Source organism: Diadema antillarum, unplaced genomic scaffold (genome assembly GCF_040938485.1).
Source record: "Diadema antillarum isolate AM-2024a unplaced genomic scaffold, OU_Dant_1.0 scf00000122, whole genome shotgun sequence".
Lineage (NCBI taxonomy): Eukaryota > Metazoa > Echinodermata > Echinoidea > Diadematoida > Diadematidae > Diadema > Diadema antillarum.
In genome coordinates, this window is record NW_027271011.1 from 3,205,807 (window position 1) to 3,220,754 (window position 14,948).

The following is a 14,948-nucleotide window of genomic DNA, read 5'->3' on the forward strand; positions in this document are numbered from 1 at the left end:
AGGCTGAATTACAAATGATTTTACAAAAGTGAAAAATATACATACACAGTATTACATATATATACAAATGTAATTAATTACATAATCAAAATAACACTCAGACTCATACAAAACAAGACCAATTCAACAAAAAAGAAAACCCTCAGGCACTGCATACGTAAGAAAATAAAGTTCGAATTGACGTAGACCTCTGACCCTAAAATTACCAAAACAATCACTGCCAATCAGTACTGTACATGAATATTCACTATTACCAAGTTCCATAAATGTACATTGTACCTTGGACCATTTCCGTGATATGGGGATTTTAACATTTCATTTTAACATCTCTTGCAAGCGGTGTAGGATGACATGTTATGGATAAGTTTGAAGTATGTGTGAATGAGAGAATTTCATTTGGTTTATTTTGCTGGCAGTGATCAAGCATGATAAGATCCAGGATGATGTAATCTTCCCCAGATAAAAACTTCAGGGTACATTCATCCTCCTAAAGCAGTTTGCCTTGAATTTTGTGGTGTTTTGTTTTTTTGCGAACTTCTCAAGTTGGATGCTATTCACAAATTTAACAACACGTGAATATAGTGACTCTGATCCCAACTTTAATGCGACATAGATGTGTACATTTCTCCATCCACTGCTGTGCTCTAGAATTGGAAATTTAACCCTGCGCAAAATTGTTAGGAAGTCCCGATACACAAAAATAAGACTCGCTAAAAATTTGGCTAGCTTAGAAATGGCATTGGATATACACTTGTATCTATACAGTAAAGCTTCATGCAGCAGTGCTGTGTTTTCTACTTATCGTACATGAGTCCAGAGTGACAAATTTTAGTCCCACCCAATGTGAATGATGTAGGCCTATGGTTGGTAGAGCTCTTAAGTTTGTTCATTGTCTGTTTATTTAGTCAGCCATGTCTGAAATGTACCTGTACACATTACAATTGCAGTTTGTTTCTCTTTTATTCATCTGTTCTTAAACCAGGCGACGTAGTAGAAGTTACAGCAGGGAACGCAACTACAGGAGGCGCTCCCGATCACGGTCGCGTTCTCGCTCCCGTTCCCGTTCCCGGGATCGCGACCGTGACCGCCGTCGCCGCCACTCCCCGTCGTACAGTCCGCGGAAAAACAGTCGTTCTCCGTCCCCGCGCAGGACCAACGGCCGCGACCGATCCACGGAGCGAGATCATCGCCGCCGGTCACGGTCACATGATCGTAGCAGTCACCACCGCAGCCATTCCCGCAGTCCTGACAGAACAAATGGGCACAGTAGATCACCATAGCAACGTCAAAAGAAGTTTGTCTTATCAATAAAAGATCTCTTTTTTTAAAAGAAATGCATATGGTCCATTTTTTCCTATTTACATGGTATCTTATCAATGTTTCAATATTTAGTCATTTAGGAAATAGCTTGCTTTCTGCTTTTTCTTTTTTTTTTCAAAAGGCATAAAAGTAAAAAATTCAAAGCCTGAACTGATGTACAGTGCCATGTGTGACTGGAACCAGAAATATCAACCAATCAGGTACTGCCGCTGCAGTCACACCCACCTCAAGTAGCCAATGACAGCTTTGTTTGACGGGTACAAGTGCATTTGAGCGATTTTATTCGTCTGCTTGTGGCGTTAAAATGTATTTCTGGCAGAATCAGCAATGAATGAAAAGCAGAGGTACTAACAGTGAACAACAGGCATAGTTTATGTCCCACCATTTGATGTTAATACAATTAATTCTCTTTACAATACAAGTGACACGACTAGATCTTCTCATGAACAGACTGTTATCTAGTTTTCTCAACATCTCAAACAAGAGCAAGGTGTCTTATATTTGTCAAGAAATAGTTCATCATTGTGGCAGTGTTTCTTCATATACTCCACAGAAGTTTGCTGTAACAGAACTGCTTAGCCAGGGCTTGCCTGGCATAGCATCTTGAAATGGACATCCAACATCCGGACTGACTGCAGTATTTGTTTTTTGGGGACATATCCACACATTTTTCTTCATTAAAAAAAAAAAGAGTTTGATTCATGGCATTGTAGCTTTCAACAAGTCATGCTGTGTTTTGTCATAGGCGTGTTTAGATTCCCACAGTCCAAGCCAGCGTGGATGTCATGTAAATAGCAGACAGCATTGAAATCTAAGCCTGTTAAAAATAAAAGGTGAGGAATATTGAGAAGAAGGAATCATAGAATGAAATCTTTGCTATTTGATTCTATTTACTGAAAGTAGGCGATAAAGCGAAGAAAAATGCCCATCGAATGAGTTTGTAAAACTCTGATAAAGTGTAGTTGTGCCAAAGGATATGAATTGATGAGAGGAATGAAAAAATGTTTAGCACTCCTTCTGCATTTCCTAAGGGATTTAAAGGGTTTATTCAGAACCAAGTACTCTATTGCCCGTAAAGGCTGAGTTGTTGAGTAAGTGAGTGTAAAGACCAAAAGAGCAACTTAAAGGGGAAAACCAGTCCAAGTATAGGTTAGTCTGAAAAGAAAGAGTAAAATATTGCAAGTTCAGCAGTAAAATTTTGATCAAAATCGGCTGAGAAATAAGGAAGTTATGACATCTTGCAAGTCTTGCTAATTTTTCTGGAGACAGTTCTTGAACGGTCAATATGAATATGCAAATAGCAAAGTGACCATGTCATCCCCTCACAATTTGCCATATAGTTTGTACATAACATTTTGAACTTTCCATTTTTAGCTCACCTGAGCCAAAGGCTCAAGTGAGCTATTGCGATCGCCCTTCGTCCGGCGTCCGTCGTGCGTCGTGCGTCGTGCGTCGTCCGTCGTCCGTCGTCCGTCGTCCGTCGTGCGTCGTCCGTCGTGCGTCGTGCGTAAACTTTTTACATTTTCATCTTCTTCTTGAAAACCCCATGACCGATTTTCATCAAACTTGGCAGGTAGCATCCCTAGGGGGTTAGGAACTCAATTTGTTAAAATGGGCACCATGCCCCACCCAGGGGGCCCCCAGGGGGCCCCCAGGGGGGCCCAAACCCCCCAAAATTAAGGAATCTGTAAAAATCTTCTTCTCTAGAACCAGAAGTGATAGAGCGAAGTTAATACTATGAGTTAGTACATTGATGACTGTAGTTTCAAGTTTGTTCATGGCAGAATCAGGGGTGCCCCCCTTGGGACCCAGGGGAGGGGGGTGGGGAAGGGTTCTAATGGGGCCTAAATTGTACATTTTCATCTTCTTCTTGAGAACTCCATGACCCATTTTCACCAAACTTGGCAGGTAGCATCCCTAGGGGGTTAGGAACTCCATTTATTAAAATGGGCACCATGACCCACCCAGGGGGCCCCCAGGGGGCCCAAACCCCCCAAAATTAAGGAATCCGCAAAAACCTTCTTCTCTAGAACCAGAAGTGATAGAGCTAGGTTAATACTATGAGTTAGCACATTGATGACTGTAGTTTCAAGTTTGTTCATGGCAGAATCAGGGGTGCCCCCCTTGGGACCCAGGGGGGGGGGGGGGTGGGGGTGAGGAGGGGTCCTAATGGGGCCTAAATTGTACATTTTTATCTTCTTCTTGAGAACCCCATGACCCATTTTCACCAAACTTGGCAGGTAGCATTCCTAGGGGGTTAGGATCTCAATTTGTTAAAATGGGCACCATGCCCCGCCCAGGGGGCCCCCAGGGGCCCCAAACCCCCCAAATGAAGGAATCTTTAAAAATCTTCTCTAGAATCAGAAGTTATAGAGCTGAGATAATACTATGAGTGAGTACATTAATGACTGTAGTTTCAAGTTTGTTCATAGGAGATCCAGGGGTGCCCCTCTTGGGGGTAGGGGGAGGGGGGTGGTTGGAAGGGTCCAAATGGGGGCCTGAATTGTACATTTTCATCTTCTTCCTGAAAACCTCATGATGGATTTTTGTCAAACTTGGCAGGTAGCATCCCTAGGTGGTCAGGATCTCAATTTATCAAACTGGGCACCATGCCCCACCCAGAGGGCCCCAGGGGGCCCCAATTCCCCCAAATTAAGGAATCTTGAAAAAATTGGGCCCTTATTGTACATTTTCATCTTCCACTTGAGAATGCCTCGTCAAATTTTGGTAGAGCTGTGAATAATTTAGATTAGTGACTGCGTGAAAGGTGAACTTGCGATACTCAGGTGAGCGCTAGACCCGCGGGTCTCTTGTTTCATTCAAAATCATTTATGCCTGAGGCTCAGATCCTCGTATATCTAACTGATGGCTATTCTGAAGTTATTCAACCAGGAATAACATCATGTTTCAGCCTTCTGCGACAGAAGCATTGAATTTCCGTCATTTTTTGTATACGATCAATGGAAAATCGTGAGGTTATGACATGGTTAGCTCATTCATTTGCATATTCATATCCACTGTACAAAAACTGTTTTGCAGATATTCGTAAATGCCATAACTTTGTTATTTTTATCCAATTTCAGTCAAATTTTTGCCGTTGAACTCGCAAGATTTTACTCTTTTTTTATCAGACTAACTTATATTTGGACTGTATTTCTCCTTTAAAGTAGGTGAACAGGTTGAAGCCATCATTTTTTTTCTCTCTAATAAGTATCCCCATGAACCTTGTCTATGATAAGCAACTTTTATCAATATTCAATGCACCTTTATATTACAAAGTTTGTACATATTTTCGTCTTTTTCAGGATATGTTTACACAGAGCTTTTGTATCCTGAAATCAGTGGGAATGTCTTGTACAAAGTATTAAATCTCTCTGTGGTCTTCAGTTTGTGATGTGATCTGCTGTGGGCTCTGTTCACACTTGTGAAATAGTGGCAGTCAGACTGGGGTTTGTCTTCATAAGAACCATGCAAGGAAAGTCTTTAAATCACTTTTATGGGAGAGTGTGAAGTGCTCCTTGATCTTCTTTGAAGACTTGATCTGTTTGGGAGTTTTCCTTGGATACTCAGGATTATTTTGTAGCGTAGATGTATTCAGAAAAAAAAAAATTGTTTCATTTCGTTTTCTTTGCAGATTATCACTCTTTAATTATGTTGATCAGGATGACAGAAACAATGACATTTACATACCAAAATTGTACACTAAAAAGTACTGACATTTCAATGAGTATCAGGATATGTGCAGGTCAAAGGCAAGTCAACAATTCAATTTGGAACACTCCAGTGTTTCTTATATCCAAATCTTTTTGCCATGGAAACGGTACATCCATTTGATCAATCTGGATGAAAATTCAAAAAATGCATCAGGATCCTCTGACTTGTCTTATTTTCACAAGTGTAAACAGAGCCTTCAGTTGATCAATGGAGGTAGTCAGATTTTTTATTGCAAGTTTGGAGAAATCTATGATCACCAGTTTTCTTCTTTCAATAGTTTTGGAGGAATGTCTCTTTCTGAGATATTAGATTGTGACTCTTTATGCAGCTTTCTGTGTTTTCTATGGTGTATATTTTTGTTGAGGTTATTTGTACAACCTGCTGTCTTTACGTGGAATAAAATGTTAGTGAAGTGAATACATTGTAATTCTCTAACCACACAGTGACACAGTCTTACTGTACTACACATGGGGAAAGTTCTTCAGTTGATTTTTCATCTCATCACTTTTTCTTTTTTCATTCTGTAAATGTAAATGCAAGAAAATGCAAGACATTCACATATTTTATTCTATTTTTATTTCTTTTTTGTCGTGGCTATGTAGGGCAAGGCAATTATTGTCGGGTAAGAGTAAGAAAGATCCTCATGCTGCACATTTAGTTCAATTTAATGTTGTTTTTTTAGCTTTAATGCTCTCTTGAATTAGAGGATACCAAGGGATAGGATAAAACAACAACAAATTGATTGCTGATCATTATCCAAGGTTTGAGGCCATAACAGCTTCACCCTCACAGTGTAGTCCCACACATATAAAATCTTCTTTGTATTTCAACACTGTATTTCCATTTGCTCTTTTCCTCATAGGAACTTCTTATGTTGGACTAGTGAAGATATGCCATGTTTTGGTAATGCACCAGATGATGGGGAATGGGGTGTACTGAAAAAAAAGAGGAGAAAAATGGCAAAGCGTGTTAATTGGTCAACCATTCCTAACAGAGCTTTTACTGACACTTAAATGTCATTTTGCCACACAAGATGTGAAAATTGATGCATTGTTGCAGTTGGTACCATGGTTATGTCACAAGGTGTGCTGGAGGATATGAAATTCATTTCAACTTTTAGCCAGATTTACTTTTTGATTTGCAGCTCCTTTTCAACACTCTTAGTTTTCATAGAAATTTCTTATAATTATGTTAATTTCCATGCAATGAATTCAGAAACTTTTTTGATCTGTAGAGTGAAGAGATATAAGTGTTGTCTTAGCACTGCAGAAAATCAGGTCTGGTTATTATCTAAAAGAACTTTATAAAATACACGCGGTCGCACGATATGTGTTCAGCAAAGCTTACTAGTCATGCCAACTTTTTTTTTCATGTATTAAAAGCTAATAGTTCTTAGCTGTGCTTAGCATTCAATTACTTTTTTTTCCTTCATATTTGAGTCTCCTTTCAAATTTGTATATTGTGCCCGGTGTGCTGCATAAATGCCTGCAATTTAAGGGGGAAATGTGTTTAAACTACAACAAGAAATTATTATCCCCTCCATGCATTTTTAAGTGACAGTTTAAAAAGAGAGAGATGCCATTGTCAGTTACTGTGACTGTTGTAGAATGTAATGATCTTGCAAAGAAAAAGCCTCTGTATATATTTCATTAACTTCTTTGAAATCTAAGCCTGTATAAAGTATTAAAGTACTAAGTAGAATGAAAGAAAGAATTGTGATGGGACTAGAAGATTGATTCAGCTTTGTTTGTATGTGTAAAGATAGATATGCACTTGTGTGTTTTAGAGGAGTATGTTTAATTCCATTCTCAAAGAAGCGATGTGGCTGCAGTGTGGTGGTAGGTTGGTGGATGAACTAGGAAACTACAAGAAGAGTTTACATCACAACTACGAAAACAGTAGATGTATTCATATTACAATGTAATTAACTTCTGTGACTTGCAATGTTAAACATATGCTCACATATTTTCTATCAAATCACCACAAAGTTTGAATCTTGGAGAGTTCCTTGCCCAGTAATGATTGTATGTCTCTGTAGTTTTGACACACATCTTCTCTGCTAAGTATTAAGCTGAAAAATTCTTGTTAAAGTGACATTGATTGATCCTATGGTAGAAGAGGGTTCAGAACGAAGTGATAATAGTCAGAAGTAGGATGACAGTTTGATGTGTATACTTTCACAAAAATTCATGTTTTTCATTTCATTGTCATTTTGTAGTTTTTCAAGAATGTTGACAAGACATGTGGGTCAATCCACGTCAAATCATCCAATTTTCAGAAAAGTTGTCACCCGACCCCCTCCGATTTTCTTTAAAATCGCACCAAATGTTCCCTAAAGTGTCTGACGGAAAATCCCAAAATATTTTGCCCCAAGGTCAATTGGTTGCTAAGATACAGCCTCACATAGCAACCGTTGCGCATTCAGAAAAATTAGTTCAAAGAAAATTAGGCATTTTTGATTGATTGTGGTGGCATGGATATTTATGGAAAAGTGTTCATTTTCAGGAAATTGAGAGAACTTTATAGTCTTTGCAAGAAAAACTGACTGTGACGCAAAATTGACTTTTCGTTAACGTGCACGAGGTCACCGAAAATGGTGTTAAATATTAATTTCCAAAATTTTGATGCATATTTAGAGGCTAATATCTTCCACATTTCATCACCTTAGGTTCTAATATATTATGCTGTTGAAGGCTTTGACTTGCTCAGTAATTTTGAAAAAAATCGGCGCATTCATGCCCACCGTTTTTACGGAGAGCGCCCTCAAAGTTGACAAAAATGAAAAATGTGCCAAATTCAAGGTCACGGATCACCCTTCGTCCCACCTAGGAATGGCACCAATTTTTGTGTATTGATAGACATTTACCTATATTATCTTGGGTTACCAAAGAAATTTTGCTCCCGAAATGTTCAATGGCAAATATACCATACCGAAAATGGTCGTAAATGGCCAAAATTCCATGTAATATCACATATTGGGTTTAGAGGACATTTCAAATGTCCAGGCTTTCAAGATAAAAAGGCCTAGCCCTGTGATATTTGCAGTAGGGATAGTCTGTTATACATATTTTAGTAATATACACCACAAAACACTTTCATTACATAATAATGACCTTGAAATTTATTCCAAATTTTGATAAAAACAATAAATTGCTCCATTTTCCTCATTGCACTGCATACAATATTATGTAATATGTGTTTTGTAACACTTTTCACAGAGCAATATTTCAAGAGTTATGAAAGCTGACAGCCTACCACATGAAGGTTCTAAAGTATTTGTGCCCTTCTTTCAGATTTTGTGTCAATTTGATCATGAATGTTATACCCTTGACCTTGAAGTGCTTCTAAAAATAGCTGTAAATTTGTTAACTACAAACCTACGCACAATTCGTCATGACAGGTGTATTATGGCATGCTATAGAATTGTCTTGTGATTCTTTCACAAACACAAAAGCTTTTTATGGTGTAAATGTATATACTGGAATTAATCTATACATGCTTGCAAATTATGTTACAATCAATTACTTTGTTCTGATAATGACCCTCGATTTATGACCTTCAGAATCATGAGAAATGCCTATTTCTCTCCATAACGACCTGTATTTAAGTACGTAATATAATTATGGACATTGCGCCCAACATAATAAGACTCTTATTCTAGCCTGTGAAACGCACATTAAAAGGACTGAGAGTCTTCTTTTTCGGGGGATTTGTTCTGTACCTTATGAAAACTTCCAAAATCATTTCAATTCTTATGTATTTTCTTGTTTTTGGAATTTCTTATGTATTTCTTTGTTTTTCTATTTTCTACATCATAACCATGTTTTTTTTAATTAGAAATTGTCACAGCCCACTTTTCTAACATAACTACAATAGAATTAATCAATCAAAGTGATATAGTAAAAATGGTCAAGTTTTTATGAGTTTCACCGCAAAGCACTGTTTTCCATAGGAAATGCACACAAAATCACAAAATATTGCTGTCCCCTTTTTTGATTGAAATTGAGGGTCATTGTCAGAACAAAGTAATTAATTGTAACATATCTTGCAAGCATGTATAGATTAATTCCAGTATATACATTTACACCATAAAAAGCTTTTATGTTTGTGAAAGAATCACAAGTATAGCATGCCATAATACACCTGTCATGACATGTGTGTAGGTTTGTAGTTAACAAATTTACAGCTATTTTTAGAAGCACTTCAAGGTCAAGGGTATAACATTCATGATCAAATTGACACAAAATCTGAAAGAAGAGCACAAATACTTTAGAACCTTAATGTGGTAGGCTGTCAGCTTTCATAATTCTTGAAATATTGCTCTGTGAAAAGTGTTACAAAACACATATTACATAATATTGTATGCAATACAATGAGGAAAATGGAGCAATTTATTGTTTTTATCAAAATTTGGATTAAATTTCAAGGTCATTATTATGTAATGAAAGTGTTTAGTGGTGTATATTACTAAAATATGTATAACAGACTATCCCTACTGCAAATATCACAGGGCTAGGCCTTTTTATCTTGAAAGTCTGGACATTTGAAATGTCCTCTAAACCCAATATGTGATATTACATGGGAATTTGGCCATTTACGACCATTTTCGGTAGGGTAAATTTGCCATTGAACATTTCGGGAGCAAAATTTCTTTGGTAACCCAAGATAATATAGGTAAATGTCTATCAATACACACAAATTGGTGCCATTCCTAGGTGGGACGAAGGGTGATCCGTGACCTTGAATTTGGCACATTTTTCATTTTTGTCAACTTTGAGGGCGCTCTCCGTAAAAACGGTGGGCATGAATGCGCCGATTTTTTTCAAAATTACTGAGCAAGTCAAAGCCTTCAACAGCATAATATATTAGAACCTAAGGTGATGAAATGTGGAAGATATTAGCCTCTAAATATGCATCAAAATTTTGGAAATTAACATTTAACACCATTTTCGGTGACCTCGTGCACGTTAACGAAAAGTCAATTTCGCGTCACAGTCAGTTTTTCTTGCAAAGAATATAAAGTTCTCTCAATTTCCTGAAAATGAAAGCTTTTGCATAAATATCCATGCCACCACAATCAATCAAAAATGCCTAATTTTCTTTTAACTAATTTTTCTGAATGCGCACCGGTTGCTATGTGAAGCTGTATCTTAGCAACCAATTGACCTTGGGGCAAAATATTTTGGGATTTTCCGTCAGACACTTTGGGGAACATTTGGTGCGATTTTAAAGAAAATCGGAGGGGGTCGGGTGACAAGCACTGGATGATTTGACATGGATTGACCCATGTAGTCTTTGGGATAGCAATGTATAAGTGATACCCTCTTGTATATAGACTTTGGTTTGTACTCAGAAAAAAAAATTTCAATTTCAATTGCCAAGCAGAACTGTACCTTGTATATATATATGTCTTTTTCTATGAAGTATTTTTTGAGTATGAGATATTGTATTTTGACAATATTTTGATAATGTGCTTGGATCTTGTCGTGACACACCAGCTCATTATTCTATCCTACAATGCATGTGAATAAGACAAATGTTTGGTACATGTACTCTGTGTCGTTAGAAAGAAAGAAAAACTATAATGTATATTAGCATTCCTTGGAAAAAAAAAATGCTTTTCAGTGACAGCCGTAGAAATAAATCATTACTTGCACTAAGGTTTAGTTTCCTTCCCCATTGTGGTAAAGTACTGCAATGGTCAGTTTGAATGAATGACCACTGCATTGAAGGAGGCCTTTTTGTGGTCAGTACAGGTACATTGTAATTTGATTGGCAGGAAATATTTGCCCTGTAATGTGCCATTAAGTCTCTGTCTGTCTCTCGAGTTCTGTAGCAAAGAGTGAAACAATTCATCAGGACCTTTTGGTCTCTCTTCAGTCACTATTAAGGTGTAACACTCTTTACGATGATGAATCGGCGTCATTGCAAATTTTTTGCTCCCCTGTACAGTGTGATGACATCATAGAGTGAGCCCGTAGATGCAAGATTTAAACACAAACAAACAAACAATGCATATCTAAAGAATGTATGGTTTGTATTGAGTGCCTAATAGCTGACATAAAACTTCAGACAAGATCCATTTTTTTGTGTTTGTTTTGTGACAGCCCCATGTGTTTTATTTTTCAATTAATTCAGTGACCAAGATCCAGACCCCCGACCCTAATCCCCTCCCCCCCCCCCCCCGAAAAAAAACCCCCAACAACAACCTGCAATAAGAAGGCAGAGAGCCAATAGCATATATTTATAACCAGCACACAACTCAGTTAGGTAGTACATTTCTATTTCTCTCATAGCTACTTTTATTAATCACTCACTGGTTTGTTCTTATGCATCTTCCTCATACATGTATTGTATTTTCAGAGACTCTAACTCTCCCGCTTTTGACGGGAGATCTCCTGCCGAAAGCCCATTTTTGCAAAATCTTCCTTTCTCCCGCCCTGGCTCTGTGTCTCCCGCTTGAAATGATTGCTTACTTATTGTCATTGTATGTTGAAAAATAAGCCTTAGATGGCACGAGAGAGCATCTAGAACCCTAGAGCTTCCAGGGCCCTTAAGCGGGCCCTGGACCCCGGCCATAAGGAACTTCGCGCTTCACGCACATCAAGTTGGAGTCTCCCGTTTGCTAGGGGTTTCAGGTGGGAGAATCTCCAGATCAGGAGGTGCTTGGGGTTGGAGTCTCTGTATTTTGACTTTGCACTGCACTAGGAATCAAAATGGCCTTCAGTCTGACCATTTTTGATCAAACTACCTCTTGGTAAGACAGTGACCACTCAAAATGCATGAGGAATGATAAGAAAGACTGATGCAGATGTCTTGAGGACATGCTAGAAATTATATCAGTGAAACCATGTCGTTGGGTGAATTAACATTGTTATAAGGGGAAGTTTCATTTCAAGGTTATTGGCTATGAATTATTGATATTTGAGTAGGCTTAGAATTAGACGACAACCAGTCAGAAGGACATTTTGTATTTTGAATCTTACTGAATGATATGGTGTTGTTCAATGGAAAATCATTACTGGTACATACTGTTTCTACCTCTAAGCATCTAGAAGAAAGAGTCACTGTTAAAATGACCTAACGTAAGACATGTAGGTAAGGACATTAATACCAGTCTTCAGACTAAGAGGGCGCAATCCCTTTAATTTGCAATGTTGATATCACTGGACAATCAAGCTTGTGTTTATAGCAATTGAGTTTGCTTGGCGAGAAGTCAGGGTAATCCCCATCAATGTACAATGTAGTAACGTAGAGGGCGCCATGAGGCGGCAGTACACTTGTAAAATGTATGTATAATGTACTTCTGTATAGCCACAGAACTTTTCTAACAAGCACAGACGTACATGTACTTCAGTAATATTTTATGTAACACTAATAACACAGAGCAGTGATTTGGGGGTAAGGAAAAGGAAAAGGGAAATGTGAAATGTGTATGTATTTTACGCAACTGATCTGTACCGTTTGAGATTTGCTGCACTTTTACCAATTTTCCCTCATATCTGGAGTTGATTCAGCGTCATATTTCATTGACCAAACCCTGTATATAACAGGATTTCTGCTCATTTGAATAATAGATAAAAACTGGCGTGGAATTCAAAGTGTGGTTTTACTGCGCTGGTTATTTCACAACAGACAGAACTGCAAACTAAGGTTGTAAGTCCACTTTCAGGAAACATTGGAAGCGTTACAGATGTTCGTGTTACAAACTTGTTAGTTCTGCTCAAGACAATTAAAGCTTCTTTCAATCACACTGTGTCAAGACGTTGAGAATCAAATGTTGTATGAGTTGTGAAATTGTTGATTTGTCTCTTTCATGACAAAATAAAAAGTTGTGAATAAAAATCACATCATGGTGTGTATTCTCCCGAGTCTTATTCCTCCTGACCTCATGAACAGACATATTGAGAATGAAGCAGGGGATCTGTTTTATGACCACGTTTTCCTTCAACATGTTTGTGATTAATTTTTTTTTTCAAAATTGATGAAATTCTTCTGCGAGTTGTTTTCATGGTAACTGATTAGCAAGTTGCGCTGCATCGACGTAAATAAGCACTGAATTGATCAGTGTCTTAGTAGTAGCCATGACGTAAGAAATCATGGGCGTACGCTCTAGAGCAGGATTCGAATCTACCACCAGTCCTACTGATCAATTCAGCGCTTATTTACATCCATGTAGGGCAATATATTAATTAGGTGATCCGAGTATCCTCTCGGATCACCTTCTGTATCTGTACTGATTCTTTATTCTTCTTTCTTTATTAGGTGATCCGAGTATCCTCTCGGATCACCTTCTGTATCTGTACTGATTCTTTATTCTTCTTTCTTTATTTCTTTATTTCTCCGCAAAAGTTGTGCAAGAGTTAGCTCAGAAAGTGCATTGCCTATCAATGTCAAACTTATACCATATATGTATCATGTCCCAAAGACGACGGGTCAAGTAAAATCGTAGTGATCAGTCGACCGTGACGTCACTATGACGTCATTATATGAAAACACATTTTCATGCATATCTCATAAATGGAATGGAATTTTTTAATGTAAATTACGTCACATATATTTCAAGTCAAGCGGGTTCTACTCATTTTCTCAAAAATTCATATTTATCTTAACACGCGCGCGTACGCGCGCGTTGAAATATTTGTATGCTCAAATCGAGCTCAAAATTTTTTTGCACACGTTTCAGATCATTTGGAGCATTTTTTGAAAAATTGAAAAAATTGGACGGACGCGTACGCGCGCGCACATATTCGCACGCACAGCTAGTATACAATAGAAATTTTCAGTTTTTTTACACGGATGGGATGTCCAAAATGTCAAGGAATATTTCTACCAAGTTTCAAGTCGATCCGACTCAATATGACGTCATACGGGCCCGTCAAACTCAAAATTCCGCGCGTGCGTCAATGGGGATACACAGTGCAACTATGCCAAACAACCGCCAATTTTAAATCGGATTTTACTCGTCAGGATGGACGGTGACCCCCCATTTTCTTGACATATTCTGAAAGCTGATGAGTTGTACATGTTATTTCATGGGTTGGCTATGCTGACAAAATGATTAAAAGATATCAAATTTCGTAATAAAGTAAAAAAAGTAAATTTTCAAAATGACGTCATCAAATTTCAAGTTCATTCGAGCTTATCTCACTAATCCTTTGCCAATTTTCACCCAAATTTCAATATGTTGTAGCTTATGAAATTCTCTTTCATAAATGTAATTAAACAATTTTGATTTGATGACGACATTACCTCGAAAAAATGGATTGAAGGTAACCTTGTCAAATTTGACCAGCTTACGTGTAATCTCTATGGGAGTGCAATTTTTATGGAAATGAAAATTGACATGACTATCTTTATCGAGCACTAGCTCACTTATGCTTCGGTGAATTTCTCTAAGATTTTAATATGTTGTAGCTGAGATGTACGGCTATCGTAAGTGTGCCCTTCGTTTTTTCATACGCTGTCGGAATCACGTGAAAAAACGTGGTTGAAATTGAAGTTTATCTTAGATGTATTGAAATATTTCTTTCTTTTTGCAACTTTCTTTGCAATAACTCAAGAAAAACAGCCCCTATCACCTTCATATTTTGCACATGTTTAGTTCATGTCATGAAAATTATTTCATAAAATTACAACTACTTGATCAGACGCCATCTTGGGTATGTAAATTAGGGTCAAAGGTCATAGATGTTTCATCCTGTATCTTGGTGAATACATGTCCTATCCTTCCCATATTTTGCACACGTCAAGACCATGTTACAGGAATCATTTCATAAAATAACCACTTTTTGCTCAGATGCCATCTTGTTTGTGCAAAGTGGGGTCAAAGGTCATATGTACTTCTTTTTCTATCTCTGCTATGACGTGTTGTCTCTATGGGAGGGAATTTTTTAGATGTGAAAATTGACATG

The 14,948-nt window shown here is 37.7% G+C and overlaps 1 protein-coding gene across 1 annotated transcript in view; it reads left to right on the forward strand.

Moving 5' to 3' along the window:
• The window catches only part of LOC139720144 (uncharacterized), a 33,280-nt gene extending 30,646 nt beyond the window's left edge, over positions 1-2,634 (forward strand). The window contains exon 8 of the mRNA XM_071631514.1: positions 983-2,634. Within this exon, the coding sequence (XP_071487615.1) occupies positions 983-1,280 (298 nt within the window). The 3' untranslated portion in view covers positions 1,281-2,634. The remainder of the gene's footprint in view (positions 1-982) is intronic.
• The last annotated feature ends 12,314 nt before the right edge of the window (positions 2,635-14,948 follow it).